The sequence below is a fragment of the Oreochromis aureus genome, linkage group 19 (assembly GCF_013358895.1).
Source record: "Oreochromis aureus strain Israel breed Guangdong linkage group 19, ZZ_aureus, whole genome shotgun sequence".
NCBI lineage: Eukaryota > Metazoa > Chordata > Actinopteri > Cichliformes > Cichlidae > Oreochromis > Oreochromis aureus.
Window position 1 is genome coordinate 31520242 of NC_052960.1, and position 22537 is coordinate 31542778.

General features: G+C 41.4%; 2 protein-coding genes across 2 annotated transcripts in view; one reads left to right on the forward strand and one right to left on the reverse strand.

Moving 5' to 3' along the window:
* Positions 1-422: 422 nt before the first annotated feature.
* Positions 423-22537, reverse strand: part of zgc:109986 (uncharacterized protein LOC553566 homolog) — a 28332-nt gene continuing 6217 nt past the window's right edge. The window contains exons 4-8 of the mRNA XM_039603600.1: positions 12674-12795; positions 12259-12369; positions 12082-12188; positions 1176-1266; positions 423-1005 (exon numbers count right to left, since the gene is read on the reverse strand). Of these exons, the coding sequence (XP_039459534.1) occupies positions 895-1005; positions 1176-1266; positions 12082-12188; positions 12259-12369; positions 12674-12795 (542 nt within the window). The 3' untranslated portion in view covers positions 423-894. The remainder of the gene's footprint in view (positions 1006-1175; positions 1267-12081; positions 12189-12258; positions 12370-12673; positions 12796-22537) is intronic.
* On the forward strand, positions 16320-19188 carry LOC120434924 (zinc finger protein 862-like). The gene is made up of 2 exons (XM_039603599.1): positions 16320-18005; positions 18098-19188. Exons 1-2 carry the CDS (start codon positions 16859-16861, stop codon positions 19018-19020), a joined length of 2070 nt encoding a protein of 689 aa, XP_039459533.1. The 5' UTR covers positions 16320-16858; the 3' UTR covers positions 19021-19188.

Here is a 22537-nt window from a genome sequence, read left to right on the forward strand (position 1 = left end):
TGTAAAGTGACACCTTGCAGTACATTTCTACATTCTGACTTCAACCCACCACTTGGACCATCAGTTTTCTGATGGTCACACTTTCCATACATTAATGTTGTTTCCGAAAGACTCCAACCTCTGCAGGGATGTTCGGCCTCCTCATTTAAATGCCAAATTTAGAAATGACAAACCTTCTCATTTAAAGATTGGTGTGAAAAGGCACATCCAAGAAAAACATTACACATAACCAGAGGGGCAGCACGGTGCACTGTGAAGGGTCAACTTTGTGATCATGTTACTCATGGTATGTTCACACTGATTATTCTGTATCTCTAACCTGAGCAGGATACACTAACATTACATGATGCCCCACAATATGACCAGTCAGATTTCTGACAACACTAGCAGACAGTTTTTCTGAAGGATCGTGTTGGTCTTGGTTTGTGGAAAGTTGTATTTATTGAGTTTTCTGCTGGGATAGTCAGGTAGTCTCATTGTGACTCAATATGTGGATTTACTAGAGAAAGTCTCACTTTGACACTTTCATCATGTTGCCACGCTCATCTGTCCATGTTTGTGATTGGTTACTTGTTGCCAAGCCTTTATAGTAAAGGACACACATTTAGTCAACCCTGAATTAACTGACATATAATATTAACATAGTATTTTGCAAGTGCAACTCAATTAACGAGACAAAGCCTGAGTTTCTTTGATATGTAGACCAGGGAAGGAAGAGTCCAGCTCTAACCAACCCAGATAACTTCAACCCCTCCTAACCAGTTTAAAACAGATCATGGGTTTAATTAACTGGGTTTGGATTTAACAAGCTCACTTCTGACCAGTTCAGTTCAGAGTATAAATTAGCCAAGACGATTTCAACTGAGATCAGGGATCAAACAGGTCCAGTCCAAATCAGATGACCCTGTACAGGTGGATCTGTCTGAGAGCATCGGGGTCTGTGTCTCTGCCCAGGTAGACGTCATAGTTGATAGGAAGCTCCTCCACCCAGTCAGGCTGCAACACCTGTTTGACACAGACACAAACACATTGAGGAACAGACCAAGAACAGCTTTGTTCATGATGTTAGCAGTCACTTTATCCATGAGAGAAACAAACTTCATGCATCTGTCACAACATGAGAAACACTTTTTACTGTCCACATGTAAGAAGTGCTAACATCAGCCGAGTGTCACCTGCAGGGGATTCAGACTCTCGTGCAGACTGGGAACAGTGACCAGCAGAGATCCCTTCTTCCGGAAATTCTGCATGATGAACTTCCATGCCCTGAAAACAGAAAGTCATCATAGCTGTGTGCATCTGACAGAGCGTACAGAAGGGTGTTTGTGCAGTTTGTACAGCCAAGCCAACACCAAGGTTTTCTATATCAGGACATAATGAAACACATATGGTCTTTGGCAGGTCTCCATGTAGTTAAAGTGTCTTAAGGTCCCACCTGAGTTTTCAGTCAGGTAGGAGTCTAAACTTTGACTGGCACATGGATTCTTTTCATGAATTCTCAGTAGATTGAGAACAAACTGGACTATCAGACCAGGGACCTCACATCCGACTCTAGAACAGAGTTCCCGGGTCTGTTCTGGCTGCACGACGAACCCAAATCATCACGTGTTCGTGCAAGTGTGCCTGTGGATTACAGACACACATCTCCACTTTGGTCTCACCTGTCCAAAGCACATTGTTCAAATGAAGTTTGCAAACCTAAGCCATGTCACCATGTTTTTTTTTTTAAAGAGAACACGCTTGCCTACCCTGCACATTCAGTCTTTTTCCAACTGTACATGAACTTTTCAGCATGCTTAATGGAGTCCTCTATTGTCTGAGATAATCCTCAGATAACCCTTCCCAGACTAACGGGCAGTAACTATTGTAACTACTGCTGACAGCTTTCATCCTTGGCAGTGAGTTAACACACACCTGAAAGTCACAGTCATGCAAACTGCCCGATCTGCTTGTATAGAGGCGCTCACACCTGTTCATCACCTGATACGGTGCATTCAATAGCAGCACAGAGCGGCTTTCGCACTCTTGGTTCCTCTGGAAGCAGAAAGATTGAATAAGCTTTCATTAAAAACAAAAACAACGATGAGCTATGTTTTGTAGTTAGGTTGTATTCTGTTAATTATAAGACCTGCTAATGAGCTGATGATTTTTATTATGTGCTGATGAAACCTTAGAACTGTACTTTCCTATTACCATCACTGTATCACTGTTTCTGTTGCTGCTTGTATCTTGTATATACTTTGAGTGTATTTCTGTGTGCATTGTAGTGTAGTTATGTACATTTCTGTGTGTGTTTATGTACGCATCTTTGTACATTTTTTACATGTATTTCTATCAGGGTTCATACGCCTTTTTCAGGGTCAAATTCAAGCACTTTTTAAACACTTTCAAGGTCCCTTTTCAATCTACCACCGTGCCAAAAAAAGAATGAAAAAGAATAAGACCATGTGAAAATTAAAACAAATCATCCTACGTGAACTTAAACACTTTTGTTCCCCTTTTGTTAAGACCACACAACAATACTGCAAAAGGAAACGGTCGCATTCTATGCATATAGTGCATAAACTCAAAATGCACATTTCACTCAAAAATTAAGATCTGAAAATGTGAACAAATCAACTTGTCAGAGATATTCTTCTCCTGTTGAAAAACAAAGTCTTCTCATCAGATACTAGTCTGGATGCTTCTTTCCTGTATGACACAAAAAATAGGAGACAGATGTTTGTTTGCTTTTAAGTTAATTCCCAATAAAACTAACTGTAAGATTAGGGCAGGGCGATATGGCCAAAAACATATATCACGATATATATTTGAAAATTTGCGATAACGATATAACTGACGATATAACTTCTGCGAGACAAAATACAACTCCACAACTTTACTAGCGCAAAAAACCCCATCCATTTATTTTACTTAAACAAGCAGCTGTTTTTTTATGTGCATTAAAGCTATATAAACATTTAACAGTGCAAATGCAAATTCCTTGCTGAAAGTTTAACCAAAAGGCATTTCCAGTAGAAATGGGCTGACATATCCTCAGCATAACCATGTATAATATCCACTGAAGTTAAAAAGAGGTGCTTTGCAACATTAAACTGCAGAGTGCCAAATAAAAAAGTCAAATACGTATTTTTCGGACCAAAAGGTGCACGGGATTATAAGGCACATTAAGCGAAACAAAGCAGTCAGATAAGTCCAACTTTATTCAACTCATTCTTCTTGCTTCCTCCACTTCTGTACCATTGATTCATTAATGCTGTATTCTATCACAGCTGCTCTATTCCCATGTTGTTGCCGTATATTAATGACTAACCTCGTATTGTGGATGGATTATCTCAGTTGTTCTCCTGACTGAAGTTTGGAAAGTTTACAGCATCCTGCCATGTGATTGCATTTGTCCATAACCATCAGGAACCCTCACGTTAACTTTTATCGAGTGGAAAAGTGTTAGCCTTCATCCTCCAGCTTCACTGTTTATGTTATGCTAACATAGCTGTGTAAGTATGGCGATCACGTAGCACATCATTATATACCAGCTAGCCCAACTTCAGTAACCCTACAAAAGTCACTGCTGTTTAGCTTCCTGTTTTCAATTATGTTGGAAGTGATAGCAGAGCTGTACGTTTGATTTTTTCATCTCTCAGTTAGAACATGCTATATCATGCTTAGGTAACTAGCGAAACTAGCGAGCTAACTTCCACTAACTTCCTGCTAACTTCTAACTCCGTTAAATGTAATGAATTCTGTTTTCATGGATGCCTGGATGTTAAACATCATAGTTACACCTGGTAAAGCAGCAACGCTGATCGTTTTATTAAAGATGAAAGAATTTAGACAGTTTTTAATTTTCAGTGATGTTCGTTTGACTTCAGGACCTTAAAGGACGGAGTTTAGGACCCAGATTACTCCCAGATTTACGAGCACCTTAGTCCGACAAATACGGTAATAACAATGGCCCGCTTGCATGTTCTACAAAAAAATGTGCTTTGTTGTGTATCTGACGGACAAACATGAAACCAGTTAAATTGCACCATTTTTACAAACTAATTCTGATTCATCTGTTTCACTCAACAATCTGCTTTCCCCATTCTCATTCGCCATTACCGCCGTGCTTTTTCGGCACTGCGCATGTGCATTTTACCCATATTCTATCGCGATATTTCATTTTCTTATCGTTGCCTAGCATTGTACCGGTATTACCGTGAACGGTATAATATGGCCCAGCCCTATGTAAGATGTTTAACTACACTACATTATTGCTGAAGTCCTAAATGATCACCTTTAAAGTGTTTGTGCTAATAACATCATGTACAGTCAGACAGGCATGGAGAACAGCACTGACTGGGAGGCTTTGAACAGATCACATAGTTCAATTCAACATATAAGACTTGACTACTTAAAATCTATTGAATTTATCATCTGTGATATTACTATGTACAATTCCAATGTATTTTGTTCATCTCCCTTAAATAAACAGGCAGTCTTAAAGTATGAAATATCCATATACAAAAACACATATAAATGTGTGTACTGTCTGAGTGGCTGATAGTGCCCCACAGGCCTCAGTGTGAGCTTGTAGACATTTATAATGTTTAAGTAGTTTAATGTGTAGGTGCTGACGATAAACACATTTTGAATGAAAGCCGGGGAACTTTGGTAGCACAGAAACAAATGGCTATTCTTTGTGACCATATGGATCGGTCCCTCATGTGGTGGATTTTTGTGTGATATGTATAACTATGTAACTATATACTCTATATATCTATGTGCACTGAACATATATATTTTAACTTTCATGTAGAGTCTTAAGCACAAGACATTTTTGCTTCACCGAGGTTTATTAAGTTGGTACATTAACAGGGCAGTTAATGTAAGGGGAGAGTTCTCCTGAATAATTTACTCTCCGGTAACTAAACTTTCCTAATACACACTCAACGTCTTTAACGCAGCACAACCAAAACAGTAACATTGTAACAGAGATCCTGAACACATCACGATAAAATATCATACAAAATACACACACACACACACACACACACACACACACACACACACACGTGCACACTTTGAACCCAAACTGAAGTGTTTATTATATGTTATAAGATTGTGCCACTTGCTGTATAAGATTTAATAATTAGGATTAATGTCTGACCTTTGACCGTGTCATGACCTATTGTGATAAGCCAGAGCAAGGGGTACTCAGAGTCCTGACTGGCCTTTGGCCAAGACCTTGGCCGCTACCTGACCCCAGCAGCTGTGCTGGGCGTGTGGGAAAGTTACCCAGCAGCAGGGGGTGGGGATACTGATCCCTATATTAGGGGACCAGAAGACACCCCCAGAGCTCTTTTTCCTCCTGCTGCTGCTACCTGTCCGTCTCTGTGTTGCTCTGCTGTCTGTGCTTAAGGCTGTACACCCCGGGGTTTTGCGTTGCTTGCTTTCTGCTATGTAATTCTCTTGCTAAATGTCTGTTTGTATTTTTCCTGCTGTTCATATGGTTCAGTGTATTAAACTCTGTTCCGAGAATTCTACTCTTTTCCAGAGCATCTTTTTGAGTGTCTTGATTTTAATTGGATCTAAAGAGGTTGGATCTCCACATCGCTGGTGGGAGAAGGTTATCATGATGGCTTCAAAATTTGCGACCACACTCATATCACCATTATTTCACCCAAAGGCACCAAGTTAATACTCAGAAAAGCTGCAGCAATACACACAAATATAAACAGTACTTGGTGACAACTTTGCCTTTAACCCTCTGGGCTCCAGGGTGTAACTGGCCGTTTTTGACTACTTTTGATTTGGCCTCTATATTTCACCTTTAAAAACTGTTTATCTTGCCAAGCTGTTATTTTCTCATTTTGACATGCGTCAGCACAATTTATCTAAATTCAGACCAAATTTAAAATACGAGTAGAAAGTGATATTTTTGACTGTGAAAACCACAAGCATGTTTAACGAATCATTTTCATAACTTGAAATGCAAATACAAATTGTACATTTTTAAAAAATATCACAAGTTTTGCAAACAAAGTTTTTTATATAACCATTTAAAACTATTTACAGAACAATCAAGTGTTCTGCATCAAATAAGAAGGCACACAAATTATTTATCCAACTCCAAAAATAGTTTCTGTCCACTCTAAGACAGAGGAGAACAGCACAAGGATAATCCTGCAGGTCTGACAGCAGGTGTGTCACTCAGCGTTTTACACTGCAATCTGCCTTTGGTGGCTTTTTTGCAGCAACTGTGACGTTCACTAGTAGAACTGACACACAAAACAAAACAACAACTAGACACTAACTACACAAGACAACACTCTAACTTGAGACTCCAAACACGGTAAACAAATCTCTCACATATCCAAACTCGCTCTCTCTCTTTCGCACACTCCTAAAACTTCCCCCTCTTCCTAAACAACCAAATGCTACATGTTGCCATATCATTTTTTGATTGGTCGACATGGTACATTTTTCCACCACTAGGGAAGGAGTGTTTTTTCTTTTTCTTTTTTTGACTCCCAAGCGGAGTGTTTGATGTCCGTAGAAAACAGTTTTTACGGTTTCTTCCCGCTGTAAACACCACTGTTTTATTCAGAAAAAAATATCGCGTGTATTTTTTAATTGTAACTCTGGTTTTACGTGGCCTATCAACACAATTTAAAAACTGGTACAGAGATGTGGGCACGAGTGGCAACAAAATCAAAACACTGCATCAAGCGGTAGCATTTCCAGCACCGGTAATCATTAATTCTGCGGTTTTAATCCCTACTTGCATTTTATTTGCCCCAAAAACAGTTATGTACAAAACGAGGGAGAACACGGCAGGTCCGTACAAAGACAGACTTGACGAAAAGACAAAAAAAAAAAAGGACGAGGAAAAAATCAAAGGAGTGAAAGGGTCAGACCCGTACGAGCATACAGAGCGGAGTAAGGACGTCAGCGTGCTGCCCAACTTTCATCACGCACATATTTATTATTATATGGTCCTAAGTGTGAGTGCAGACACTCACATGATGTTTATTAACTTCAGATCCCTGCAACAAGCCCAGGTCCAGTTTACTTTGGTGATTTGGACTATTCCATTTCACAGCTCTTGTTACATTCTTTTCCTTTATCTCCTGTACAGGCAAATGCAATCTATTTGTCGTTTCAGGTTGTAGTATTACACAACATTTTCAGATCTAATAGAAATAACATGAGTGTTTCGTAATTCATTCAATTTATTGTCTTTATTTCTAACTGGCATTATTGTTTCATTCTATTAGAGAATCTTACAAGAAGGAGGCAAAATTGTAAAATCCATCATGCTTTATTAGCTGCTTCGTGAAAAACAACAATGCAAAACAACATACTGGAAAACAGTTATTCATCACTTGATTGCTTCAATACAACCCTTGGGCACATATATGCGGGACGTTTCGTGGCTGTTTTGATATCGCTCTCTCTCTTAACCGATCAAATCTCGCTGTGGTAGCAGCTTTAAACTCGGTATGACCCAGGGTGATAGAGGTGCCCGGTCTGGATCGCATTCCAGCATTTTTTAGGCTGGTTTTCCTACAAAACACAACTTACATTAGCCCTCACATTAACATGTGAGCTGGAGTGTTCTGGGATGTTATATTTGGTCTTCGAATGGCTGCAATCCAGGCCATCCGTCGCCTCTTTGTTACTTCAGAAACATGGCTTGAACAATTTTTCTTCCACGACGGAATCCGATAAAAATCAATCTCTCTACCCGTCAGCTTCCCGTGGCTGTCATGCGACCGGCTATTGCAGTTAATAATACAACAGCTTCTTGCCATTCTTTGTGTTTCTTTTTATCGCTGTGTGACTGTTTTCTTGTGAAAGCCTGCGTGCGCTAGTACCGCTTACCACTCATACCTACAATCCTTTGCGGTTTTACCCCAGAAATGACATCATATTTTCAATCTCTATATAGTTTGAAGTCCGCACTTTCGACCCAAGTTGAAACTGAGACATCTCTGGGTCCATCAACCCCAGAGGGTTAATCAGAAAGCTTTAAGTTAGCTAGTTATGTAACGGGCTAATGTTTAAAGCTTTCACTTGAGTAAAGTAACTTATATGACTCAAACTGCTAAGTAATGTTAGCTAAGTTCACAGCATATTCCATAACTCTCCATGCCATAACTAACTGTGATATAGCGCTGCCGTATTGCATCACACTCAGTGCATTTCAATCATTTCTGTGCACTCACATAACAGGGACCATTTGACGAGTCATGTGACTCTTCTTCTACACCAGGGGTCGGCAACCCTGGGCACGTGTGCCACAGCTGGCACGTGAAGGGTTAACTGATGGCATGACCATAGCTGGACTGGCCATCGACCCACCGGGCATTTGGTCCTAAGTGTGAGTTTTTCATTTTTAGATATATATATATTTTTTTGTGTAACGGTATAAACAGTGAAAGGTGGTGTATTGGCCAGACGCTGCCCGATGTGTAAAAATAACTCACTTGTTTGGTGGTGGCTATGGCGGAGCTCCCGGAGGAGGAGAGACCCGAGGCAGCCGCCGGTCCGAGTGTCAGGTGAACTGAACTTGAGGTAAGAAGTTATGACCTGCAGTCTATCTGGGTCAGATATAAACCAAGTTTAGGTGAAGTTTATTTATGTTGTGCTGACTTTTTACAGTCAGTTACAATAACTCGTACTGCGTACTAGCTAGCATGATGGAGTTTCTATACAGCTGGGTGGGTGCTGTGATGTTACTGATAGTGAACTTTATTTTATTCATAAGGTTAGTTAGTAGGGTTGCCAACTGTCCCGTAAAAAATGGAATGGTCCCTCATTCAGAGAAAATATTATGTGTTTCATATTGAGGTGAAAAGGAACACAGTTTGTCCGGTACTTCAGCTACAATGGAAAAAAGACACAAAGCTGGAGTTATTCTGTCTTTGCTGCACAGCTGTTTCTTCTTCTCTCATTCTCTCCCCTCTCTCTCCTGTTGCTACTTCAATCATGAAACTGATCAATGATCAGCTGATCAGCTTTTCTCTCTTGTTTATTTATCGCTCACTTTGCGCCAGAAAGAGGAAACCAGCGGACTTCTTTCTAAACAACAGCAGCACGTTTAAGCTTGATCAGCTGTTCGAATGTATTTAATATTAATTTCTAGTATCAGCTGATGTTTGCTGGAGCTACAGCTGTAAAGCTGCTGGTCATGATGTCGGTTTGGATATGTGGTGAGAGGGAAACATGAAGATGAAACCAGGAGATGTCCTTACTGAATCATCAGAGCTGAACAGGTGATGGAGAAACAGGTTTACCTTTTAGGTGACATGAATGAGTTGAAGGGAAGTTATGAACCGTTTCTGAGAAATAACACCAGGATCCTTTTCTAAGTAGCTGACAGCTGGTAACTGTGCAGGGGCGGGTCTAGCAAAGTTTTGCCAGGGGGCCAGGTAGGGCATTAACAGGGAAAGGTGGGCACAAAGATATACTTTTCTTTCTCATTCTCATTTAAAATGTCTCGCTTTAAAAAAATAATTATCTGAATCTTATGACCAAAGTTTTTATCTGATGTAAAATGTATAGAAATCATACATATACCAACAAGTTTTTTAAATTTATTTATTTACCGAATTTCCCAGAGGAACCCACCCGAGGGATAAATAAAGTTTCATCTAATCTAAGACAGTGTACATCACTGTCACAACAGGGTTGTTTTCATTCAAAGGCTTTATGTCTTTTCCTATAATACCTGGTGGGCCGGTCTCTAGTCAAAATGCCCGGGCTGATTTTTTGTCCCAGTCCAGCCCTGGGCACGACACGCAGTGAATTAATCTGAGAAGGTGCATTAAAAAAAATAAATGGCCGGGCCAGCGGTGCACATCGCAAATTAGCTCGCATAGACACATTAGCTGTGCTGTTTCTTAATGACAGTATCTTAGCTAACAACCCCAACTACCAGATTCAACTTGTAACTGGCTAAAAATAACTTAGTCTACCGGTGAGAGGGACGTTGCTTCAGACACTTCAAATGCTTCAGGAGCTGTCTGCTCAGCGCAGCATCAGCACCGCAGAAATACACGGATACATCCGTAGACTCAAGACAGAATTCACAATGCGTTTTCGGGACTTTCAGGTGGACCAATGTTTTCTTTTCTGATCAAACCAGAAAGCTCTAATGAGCAGCTGAACTTGCCTCGCATTAACTGGCTGGACACAGAGGACATCGAAATGCAGCTGATTGAACTGAAAAGCTCGACTCTGTGGGGGTCAAAGTTTGCAGAACTACGAACGCAGCTGGAATCCACAGCTGTGTGTGTTCATGGAGCTTGCATTTTCACCTGCTGGACATCACTACCTGACAAGTTTAACTGTCTTCAGAACATTGCAGAGGCCATATTGACAGTATTTGGCTCTACATATCTGTGTGAGCAGATTTTCTCTCACATGAGTGTCCTCAGGTAGCTGTTTGAATGCTGGACACTCGGAGACCTGTGTCTCTGAGTGGGAGACCAGAGATCACATTAACATGTGTGTCTCTGTATTAACAGAGCAATATTGGCCCAGTTCATTTTTCTTATCATTGTTGTGAGGAGACCATAAATAGCATTTGCATTTTCTGTTGTACAGTCCATTTGCTGTTATGGAGTTCTTGTTATGGATAAAAAGTGCCTTTTTTTTGTTTCAAAATAGCTGATAACTATTTGCTGATAGCTGCCATCATCTGCGAACAAATATAATGCTATAAAGTTGTTCTATATAGTGTGTAACTGTTAATATAGACTGTTATTAAATTTATTGCTAATGCAGTCATATGGCACATTGACTTCTGAGGAAATTTTCAATGGCACTCATCATCAGAAAGGTTGCCTACCCCTGGTCTACACAAACGTAAATAACTGAGTACTGATTACTCCGATCAGACATTACTACACGAATAGATGATACAGATGTATAAAGTATAGAAACAGGATGACAGAGTAATGCTGCAAAAATCACTCAACTGAGGTCAAAGAAAAACTCCAGCTAATGCACTGATCCTGTTCATTTCTAATGTGAGGGCTGCAGATTAGAGCTCTTTAAAGTGCATCCATTCAAACACTAAAGGTTACTTTAGGACTTGTAGTGTTTCACCTGATCACAATTACATTTATTGCTCTGAGTCAATCAGTATGCTTGGTGATAAACAGCCTGCAAGCACACCTGTTCACCTAATACAGTGAATTGCAGTGACAGGCTTGTGCTTCTGTAACAGCTGGGCTGTGGTGTAAAGCTCCTTCATGACACTGAACACTGAGTTGAACAGACCTCTTTAATTAAATAATGACACTTCTTAGTACAACCCTCTGAGACGTGAAGCCAGGAATGTCTTAAACCTGCATTCTTTCTAATGGCCAGCAGGGGGAGACGACTCTGGCTGCAGAGAAGCTGTGAGAAAATGATCACTACTTTCATGTTTGAACACAAAATGCTGATGATTTGTTTCATTACAGGACACTGTGAGTGTGAGCATGTTCTACTCTGTGAGAGCGCACAGGCTGACATCACAGTGGTAAATGTTTTACTAATCCAACGCTTTCAGTATTCGGCTTTTCTGTGATCTGTACATTTCTGTGTGATCAGTGTTTTTCATGTACAGGCAATAACAGCAAAATCCTTCATCATTCCCTTCAAGGCTGTACATTCTCTACATCTGCATGTGGAGAAGAACGAGGCATTACAGGAGCAAACCAGTGGGACAACTCTGAAATACATATGGAGGCTGTCCAGCCTGTGCCTACACATGAACAGTCACAATAGGAGATATATGCCAGTGCTGCCCTACTGTGCACATACGTCACAGGACTAAACCCTTATTTTAGGGCAAAGTCAGCACATTTTTTGCTGGATTCGACCGATGATTCTGTACATACAGCTTTCTGTGCCGAAAGGACACAAAGACGCCTGCCCTGATTCAACGAGTACCGGTTCAGTCAGATCTGAGTGCATGTCAGCATGTCCTCTCAACAAAAACGAAAACCAAGATCAAACTTTCACACAGATAACCAAACACAACAAAACTTGAGTACTGTCCAAGCTTACACCCTGCAGGTCTTATATTCTGTGTAACCTTACCTGACCTGTTGCTCGGGCTCCATGAAGTACTCAAAGACGTTATTCATGACAACAACATCTGCGTTTTGCAGCAGAATATCCTGCGTGCAGACGTCAGCCTGGAGGACCTGTAGAGAGAAGAAACCATCTGTGGCTGAGCATTCTTCTAGGCAATCATCACGACTCAAACACACAAACCTGAACTCTGTCAGTCAGCTTGTATTTGTGCAGCATGGAGTCCTGCAGCCTGACGAAACCCTCGCTGATCTCCAGGCCGAGCAACCGGGACGCTGAGCTGTACACGTACCCCTGAATACACACACACATGCACACGCACACGCACATCAAAGACAACAGGTGAAAAAGAAATGAAAGACTTCCAAGCAACAACATTTGTTAAATTAAATTGAACGATTTACTTTTTTAAAAGTTTGTCACAAAAGTGCATTCAGACCAAACGTCTGAGCGTTTGTTCGTGTTCCTGGCAAATCCTCCTGCAAGTCTGTACAGCTCCACTTATTAGGAAGAAGGACAGTCGTTCTAATGTCCTCTAAAGTGACAAAAACACGACAGCAACAGAGTGTGTATGTGTGTGTGTGTGTTGACCTCTGACCCCATACAGCACAGCACCCAGTCTGGATCCTACATCCACCAGTGTCCGGCCACTCAGATCTGGAAGAACGTGCTGGAACAGGAACTGAAGCTCAGTCACGGAGAACGAGTGAGAGATGAAGTCTGCCAAAGGAGACGATGACAGCAAACGGTTTCATTCAGCTGCCTGCACCATCACCTTGTGCATCCACTAAAGTGCTGAAAATGGAGCAGTTTGATAAAATGCATCATCAGAAGAAGCCCTGTGCAGGTGTCTGCATTTCTTCCAATGAGTTGTGATGCAGAATAAGAAAAACTCCTCCATATTTTTCAGCATGTACGACAGAGTGGGGATCAGTGTGGAGAGTTTACTACACCCTGTACAAAGGGTGTAGATGAGTTAGTGTGATCTAGAGTTGGATGTCTCGAGACCGGTCTTGGTCTCGACACCACTTTTACGTGGTCTTGGTCTCGTCTCGGTCTCGCTGTCTCGGTCTTGCTTTCTCAGATCGACATAGTGGTCGGGAGATTTGGAGTCAACCATCGGCGGAGCAGGGGGGGTGGCTTACTGGGCTTAAGCCTGGGTCACTTTTTCAGAAGCCCGGGGTCTTTTGGTAATTTGTTTCATAGTTAGATGCCTGACTGACAACTTTATAAAACAAAAAACACACACAATATTCGAAGCACATAGCGCACAGTCGAGAAGCTGCTGCCTGCGAGTTTGCTGTAGGAGAAGTGCAGACAGGCAGACAGAGGAGAGCTTAAGTTTGACCAGGTACCAAAGCAAATCATTCGTACTGTACAAATGATGTAAATATGACGGTGTATCACAAAAGATTGATGTCAAACTGATCACTTGACCCATATTACGTTACTTGCTCTTTGAGTGAATCAAAAAATGGCGAAATGAAAAGCTAAACAACAATGCTGCTGTTTTTCAGAGAGTCTTAGCTTACAAGTGTGTTTATTTCATATTTTCAGTTCTTACCCTCCACGGCTAAACAAAGCACTCTAAATCGGTTTCAGTTATGTACTGATGAACACAACAGTGCAGGGCTCGCAAAATCGCTAGCCCGACGTCCCGGGGCTAGTGATATTTCCAGTCGGGCTACCAAAATCTATCTCAGCCCTGCCCGTCGGGCTATCATAGTAAGTAAAAATATATGACAATGCCTTTTCTTTCTTTCGCAAATGTAGCTGAGTAATTATGTCATTGGCATCGATGAGCCTCTGTCAATATGTGACATATTGATCGCGTTTGAATTTGTGCTTGTTTTTTACCTTCAGTTTCACTTTGCGATCGCGCAAACTGTGTATAGAGAGTGGCAGTACTGATTGGTGAGTGACGATTAATTGCGCACCAATTCCTCTGCAATCCTGTTATCATTTGTAGCAGCGACAGGTAATAAACCAGTCCTCATCAAAGAACAGTGCTCTTTAATGAATGCAGCACATAACTTTACATCGTAGAGGTAACAGGGAGACACATCGAGTTATCAGAGGCTGTGTCCCAATTCAGGGTATGCACGCTTGAAGTACGCACACTACGCGTACTACGTACGGTGCGTACTATAAGTACGAGAAGTGCGGAAGTGAGAGGCTTGTGAAATGGGACGGTCGTCGCGCTGTTCAGGTTGCCTAGCAACCATGATACTAACCGCGAGAAATGTTTCATACAGCTTTGTGTGACAGAAATGAAGGAGAACAAATGTTTTGTTGGTCATTCATTTTTGTCATGACATCACTTTGATTAGTTGAGACCACAGGACTGTAAAACATGATAGTTGGGCTTCATTTCTGTACTGAACAGTCATTTCAAGATTAGTTAGTAAATAATAATTAGCTAATGTTGTTCATGAGACTAAAGTCATCTCACAGTGGTAATGTAAATATAATATGGACATTATGTGCGCTTGAACTCTGGGTCAAACATGCAAGTAGCAGTTATTTATATTTCCTATCACCTTAAATCTTCACTCAAAGACAAGTATCTCTGACAGTGTATATACAGATGTATTATATATAAGAGACAAACATTGTTCTTTCAATATGTTGGCATTACTAAATTTGGCTCAATGCTTACATATATGTGTAAAAAGAAAATGTACGAGCTGTGATAACTGTTTCTGATAGAATGAAGATCAGACTGATATATGAAATATTCCTTTATTGGGTGAGAAAATCAGACCATGTCATAACTGCTTTAAGTTATACAGAATAGATATCAGAGCCTTAAACAGGCTGACTTCTGCTAAATGGGTCAAACTGGGCAGAAAGTATACAAACACATAACATCCTTATAGAATATGATGTAACACTATAGATCAACTTACCTCAGAATATATAAAGCATATAAACAATTACAGCAATATGATGCAACAAACACAGCAGTGCTACTAATCCAAAATACTCAAAGCTTCATAGAACTGAAATAAACATTTATTTTTAGCTCCATTCTGCTGCTGATACATACTTTAGGTTTCTGAATATTAAACTTGTTGCTGCCTTTCATAGTGTGTAACTTGAAGGCCCTGAGTACTTTCGCCCACACTGAAAACACTGGAATGATAACATTATTTGAACATTACCTAATAAGACTGATTCAGGACAGACAATTAGTTATGTTAAACTTTTCTAGCAGTCCTTCACAAACAGGGAACAGTCTGTCTATTCTCTCCATCTGTCAGCTGCTGCTGGCTCTTCCTCCTCCTCTTCCTCACACACTGCTGAGTTTGTCCTGGTGGATCATCAGGGTGCAAAGCCTCACAGATGATGTGCAGCAGTGGGTCCATCAGTCTGACCTCACTCTGGACACTTGCAGTTGTCACACATGGAAATCAAATGTGTGATAAGCTGCAGGATTCAAACACAAGTGTAACTTATAAATACATGTTCATACTTTTATTTCACAATCAGAGAGAAAGAAACAGAGAGAGAGTGCAGGACAGACAGACAGGTGACAGTCTCAGGTGTATACACTGCTACAAAACAGCACAAGAGAAGGAGGATTTAGTGTTTGTGTTATTACGAGTGCTAAACAAGAAGAGTTCCCAGATGGTCCAGTGGACACATGTGTGACTCCTGTGATTAAAGCATCTTTCTTTCAGCTTAACGAGTGAACCGTCAGCTCGTTCAAACACACGTTAAAGTCCATTTGGCTCGACACCACCGAACAGAGGCAGCAATATAACATAGCTAACATTAACAGTGCAGTGAATCCTGCTTGTGTCGTTATATTCAGGACTGCAAACCGAGCAGCATCACTGACTTTCAGCCTGTTGTGTTTGTGGATATATGACTGACTTTAATAATCCATAAAATCATCACATTCTCTGTAAGATTAAGGTCAACTATATATATATTTGGAAGTAAAGGCTTTAAAACCAAGTTAACGCTGAAAGTACGAACATCACTAATGTCACATAACTTTGCCGACATGTGGCCAACAGTAATGTTTTAATGTTCTTAAACATTCGCACATAAATAAGTGACATAATATTCAGTACTTACTTTTGACAGTTCACTCTTCGGCCGCTCCCTTCTGCCGTATTTTGCGGCAAAATTATCCACACCCACCGCCGCGCTATGGATTGTGGGATATATGGGACCACGAAGCGTGCACCGGACCACGCTTGATATTTGGGGAAATCGACGGCGCATTTGGAGTATGCATTTGAAGTGCACTTTGAATTGGGACAGCCGTCGTCGCGTGGCGGTGACGTACTCGCACTTGAAATGCGTACTTCAAGCGTGCATACCCTGAATTGGGACACAGCCAGATAGCCGTCTTAACTATATTCTAACTCTACAATTTCCCAATTGCACTTTCCTCTTATTTCACAACACCACCCTCTAGTGGTGCAATATGGTATAGTCAGACAGGACACAACATCACTCACTAGCTTACTCTTCAAACGTGGCAAGTGAAATCTCCCGCAGCAAGCTTAAACGTGCTAGAGGTTGACTGCGCAGAGAATTTAAAAAAAAAAATCTCTGGCATGTGTAAAGACAGATGGATTTACGCAGGTATTTTAGTTCTGCTGTGCCAAAAAAGACAGGTCAGGATGAAGAAGGGACAGGCAAAGAAAGGCCTACCACAAAGCGGAAAAGTTAGGACAAATCAGACTACGAGGCAAAAAGAAAGCGCAGTTTTTTGGATTCATGGACAAAAGAATTTCTGTGGCTGGAATATGACAAGGTAAATAACATGATGTTCTGCCGGGTGTGTCGTGAGTTTCCCTCTATTTCTGAGTCGACAAGCGCCTTTGTTACTGGGACCAGTAATTTTAGGAAAGACCCCATCAGAACTCATGAGAAATCTCTGCATCACAAGAAATGCATTGGTGCTCAGTCTGCAGCATCTGTCCCAGAACAAACACCAATTGCAAAAACCATACTAAAAATAAACCAAGCACAACAAGAAGTCCTGAAAAAGCTGTTTAGAACTGCGTACTATGTTGCAAAGAGTGAACTACCACTGGCAAAATTTAGCAGTCTTTGCAAACTTCAGAAAGCAAATGGCCTCGATCTTGGTTCCACTTACCTCAATGACCATGCTTGCAGAGAGTTTATTGGAGCAATAGCACAAACTTCAAGAGACCAGATTGAAAAGGAAATTCAAGAAAGCAGGTTCTTATCCATTCTTGCAGATGGCAGTACAGACACTGGTATAATAGAACAGGAGTTGGTTCACGTCAGGTATGTGAGGGATAATGGTGACATAGCCACATACATGATCAAGCCAGTCAAGAGTGCAAATGCTGCAGGTATTTTAGAGGCTATTGATGAAGCAGTGAACACCATGGGTATCAGAGAAGACACATGGAAAAAGAAAGTAGTGTGTGCAAATTTTGATGGTGCTGCAGTGATGATGGGTGAGAAAACAGGAGTAGCTGGGAGACTGAAACAGAGGATACCCCACATCATAACAATCCACTGTGTGGCACACAAACTAGAGCTAGCCGTGCTGGATAGCGTGAAAGGCTGTGAGTACCTGGTGAAATTTGAAGATACACTGAAAACCATCTTTAAGATGTACTACTATTCCCCAAAGAAGCGAAGAGAGCTGACAGAAATAAGTGAACTGCTAAATGAGAGGCTGGCACATTTCAGTGGCCTGAAGAGCACACGGTGGCTTCCAAGCCGGCTGAGATGTCTAAAGGCTGTGGAAAAAAATTACACTCCCACTGTTGTTCATATGGAGAACATGGCAGAAGGAAGTGATGTCAAAGCCGAGGATGCAGCCAAGGCTAAGGGGGTGGTGCAGGAGATGAAGACTGAGAAATTTGTTCGCTTCCTGCATTTCATGTTGGACTACAGTACCGTCTTATCCAAGTGCTGTACTGATTTTCAGCATGATCAATCAATCAATCAATCAATCTTTATTTATAAAGCACTTTTCATACAAAAAAAAAAAACTGTAGCACAAAGTGCTTTACATGGTTACATGATAACCTAAACATCACACGAACAAATCAGTTAGTTGAGAGCACAACATCACGCTTACTCAGCCTAAAAACAAAACCAGGAGAATATCAGAAAACCTTGGACACAAAGTTCACAGCGAACCAGGATGGTAGCATTTGCTACTGTGGAACTCAGCTAACAAAAAGTCAGCGACCTGCTAGAAGAGGTGAGGGAACAGACAAAGACACCTTTGGTGCAGAGATTCAGAAGATTATTGACAACACAGTCAAGTACATGGACAACAGATTTAAAAATCTCCATGAAAAGCCTCTCTCTTGTTTCAAGGTTTTTGACCCTTGCACTCTTCCCTACCCCAGAGAAGAACTAGCAAATTATGGGGATGAAGAGGTGGATTATCTTGTCACACATTTTGCCTGTTTGCTAGATGCAGAAGAGAAAGAGAAAATTCCACAAGAATGGATGGATCTAAAAGTGTGGCTTGCAGAACGCCGGGGTCGCAAAGTAGATTGCTTGTACAGAGCTCTCCTCTCTGAGAATCCAGAACATCTCTCTCATATCTTGTTGCTGGTGAAATTAATGCTGACACTTAGTCCATCAACAGCCATCTGTGAGAGAGGATTTTCTTGCATGAACCGAGTGAAGACAACACATCGTACCTCTCTACACCCTGAAACACTGAATGACTGCATGCAACTCTCCATTAATGGGGAAACAGTTGAATCTTTTTGCCCTGACAAGTCGATTCGTTTCTGGATGTTTTCTGGAAAAGGTTCAAGACACCTGGATCATAAAACCCCGACAAGAACAAAGAGCAGTGAAATGGAGGGCAACGCACAGGAAGAGAAAGCTGATGAAGGAGATGCTATGCCCTCAACATCGAGTGGCATTTTCTCATCCGAGACTTCAGTGGAAATTTCAGATTCAGGATCTGACACAGACTAATTCGTTCTACACAGTTCTAACAAGTTCACAGAAAATTCTGTTTAATTAGAACCAGATATTTGAGTTGATTGTAATGTTTATACAGTTGTTGTAATTTGTGTTTTAAAAATTTTTTGATTGATGTTTTGTTTCCTTTACAATATTATACAATAAAAATAATCTTTTTTTATTCGGGCTACTTAAATTTATTTCGGGCTACCAAAAACTAAAGAGTGCCTGCCCGAAGGGCTACCAGGGATTTTGAAATTTTGCGAGCCTTGCAGTGGACATAAGGAGCTTCTTTCAAAGAGAAAACTCAGATAGATGTTATTTTATATATTATGCTTTGTATGTTGTTCAGTATATTTGTATGCAAAACAAGAGAATTTTCAATACACAGCAGTATATTCACAGTTGAAACCAGATGTTTACATACACTTTAGGGAAAAAACATAAAAACGTTTTTTTTTTTACTGTTAAACATCAATTTAGAGTGAACTTGTTTTGTTTTGGATAAATAAATATTGAAATATCTTTTGAATTAGTTAAATGTCAGAATAAAGAGAGAGAGCTGTCTATTTTAATCACTTTCATCAAATTTAGGAGTACATGTACACTAAGTTTATTGTTAATTAATAAGAAAACTCCAGAAATCAGGATGAAAGTCTCAGCCACCCTCTCCAGTGCCAAAGTCCCTCCGTCTAACCTCACAATACAAGAAAAGAAGGCCGTCGCTTCCCTGAGCAAAGACCACAACATCACTATATTACCAGCGGATAAGGGAAGGTGCACCGTGGTCCTAAACACAACAGATTACCACACAAAGATCACTACTCTCCTCAGTAACAACAATACCTACGAAGCTTTAAAGCGAGACCCCACAAGCAGCTACAAAAAGAAAGTTATAGCTTGCCTTCAAGACCTTGAAAGGGACAAAATCATTGACTGCATTACATATCACCGGCTTTACCCAGGGGATGCCATACCCTGCATTTACGGACTTCCTAAGATCCACAAAGAAGGGGTCCCACTCAGACCCATAGTCAGTAGCATAAACTCAGCCACTTATAACATTGCGAAACACCTTGCTACCGTCCTAGCACCACTTGTGGGGAACACCCCACACCACATCAAGAACTCCACCGACTTCACCGACAAGGTCCAGAAACTTACCCTGGATCCAGATGAAACCATGGTGTCCTTTGATGTAGTCTCTCTCTTCACTTGCATATCCACCACGGAGGCAGTGGAGACTGTCAAAAAACAACTACAAGAAAACAGCTCCTTGGAAGACAGGACCAACTTCACCCCCGATCAGATCTGCACACTGTTAGACCTCTGCCTCACCACAACATACTTCAAATACAACGAAGGCTTCTACAGACAAAAACATGGCTGTGCCATGGGCTCCCCTGTGTCACCTATTGTAGCCAACCTTTACATGGAGGAAGTGGAAAGAAAGGCTCTTGGCTCTTTTAAAGGGAGAGTACCCAGCCACTGGTACAGATATGTAGACGACACCTGGGTCAAAATCAAGACACAAGAAGTGGAATCCTTCACTGCGCACATTATTAACGCCGGGATAAAAACATCAAGTTCACCAGGGAAGACACAAAGGATAACTGTTTGCCTTTCCTGGACTGCGCTGGGCACATTGAAGAGAATGGCAACCTCAACATTGAAGTTTACCGGAAGCCCACACACACGGACCAGTACCTCCTCTTTGACTCCCATCACCCTCTGGAACACAAACTTGGAGTAATTAGGACCCTACACCACCGGGCAGAACATGTTCCCTCTAAGCCTGAGGGAAAAAGAAGGAACACACACATGTAAAGGAAGCACTTAAAACATGCGGTTATCCTAATTGGGCGTTTATAAAGTCAGCAAAGATGCACAGAAAAGCAGATCAGACACCAGCGAGGGAGGATAAGAAAGACAGACGCAACAACGTTGTCATCCCCTATGTAGCCGGTGTATCAGAGAAACTCAGGAGGGTTTTCTTCAAGCACGACATCCCAGTGTACTTCAGACCCAGCAACACACTCAGACAAAAACTGGTTCATCCCAAAGACAAAACTCCAAAACACAAACTTAACAACATGGTGTATGCTGTACAGTGTAGCGAGGAATGCCCAGACCTCTACACTGGAGAGACCAAACAGCCACTTCACAAGCGCATGGCACAACATAGAAGAGCCACCTCCACAGGACAAGACTCAGCAGTCCATCTGCATCTAAAGGACAAAGGTCACTCTTTCAAGGATGCCAATGTTCACATATTGGACAGAGAGGACAGATGGTTTGAAAGAAGAGTAAAAGAGGCCATTTATGTCCACTGTGAGCGACCATCTTTGAACAGAGGTGGTGGCTTACGGCTGTCTGCCATCTATAATCCAGTTTTGAGATCTTTCCCAGACGCCTTAATGCCCACTCACATCCTGGGCCTATTGACCTCAGGAAATCACATGATAGGGTGGGGCCAGGTTTCACAATGAGCTCACCCGAAACCCTGGCTGATTGTGACCCACACCCGTTTTCACACCTTGGCTCATGTGTAGGTAGAGGATCATCAGGGGTAGGGCTGGGCGATATATCAAAAATTTATCGTTACCGAAATTTATGACTCTCATCGACGTCATTTTGCCCATGTCGGTAAATTCGGTATTTAAAAAAACAAAGAAAAGGCATGTGCAGGTTGGCGATGTTCATGTCTCTTTAAGACGCTGTGCTACGTTACAGACTTGACGGGGTGGAGTCACATGACTCTACTACCTGTCAGTGTTGCCAACTTAGCGACTTTGTCGCTATATTTAGCGAGTTTTCAGACCCCCTTAGCGACTTTTTTTTCTAAAAGCGACTAGCGACAAATCTGGCGACTTTTTCTGGTGTTATTGGAGATTTATTTATGACGACTTTTGACGTGAAAGTGGGTATCGCTTTTACTCTCAACAAGCAGCGGGTGCTGCCGTGGGCACCTCGCCCGTACCAAAGCGCTCACAGGCGGAGGATAGTCCTCCCCCAGCTGCTATCAGGGCAGACGATGTTCACACCTATGCGTCCGAACTGCAAATGAATCGCGCATGAGCGAAGCCGCTGCTTCCGCACTGACTGTAAGGCAGTCAGTTCTTCTTTTACTGTTATGCTGTTTTGTGGATCACGAGGTTTAAAACTACTTATAAACACACACACACACACAAAGTAACTCCACCAGAGTGCCTATTTCGGTCTTTTTGCCGTCCAAGCCCGGATAAAGGAGCAGGGTTGGAATTCTGACTTTAAAAAAAAACAATAATTGCTAAAATAAATTTAATTTGTAGTTCTAAATAAATTCTAAATGCATTTAGGACGTTTTTACTCACTTTGTCTCTCTTCCACAATGTTATTTCTCTCTCCAACAACGTAGGTTACAATTATATTAGCATGACCAATTATGCAAATTAGGTGGTGATGTCATTTAGCGACTTCTGGCGACTTTTAGGACAACCAATAGCGATTTTCCTTACTGAGGAGTTGGCAACACTGCTACCTGTAACAA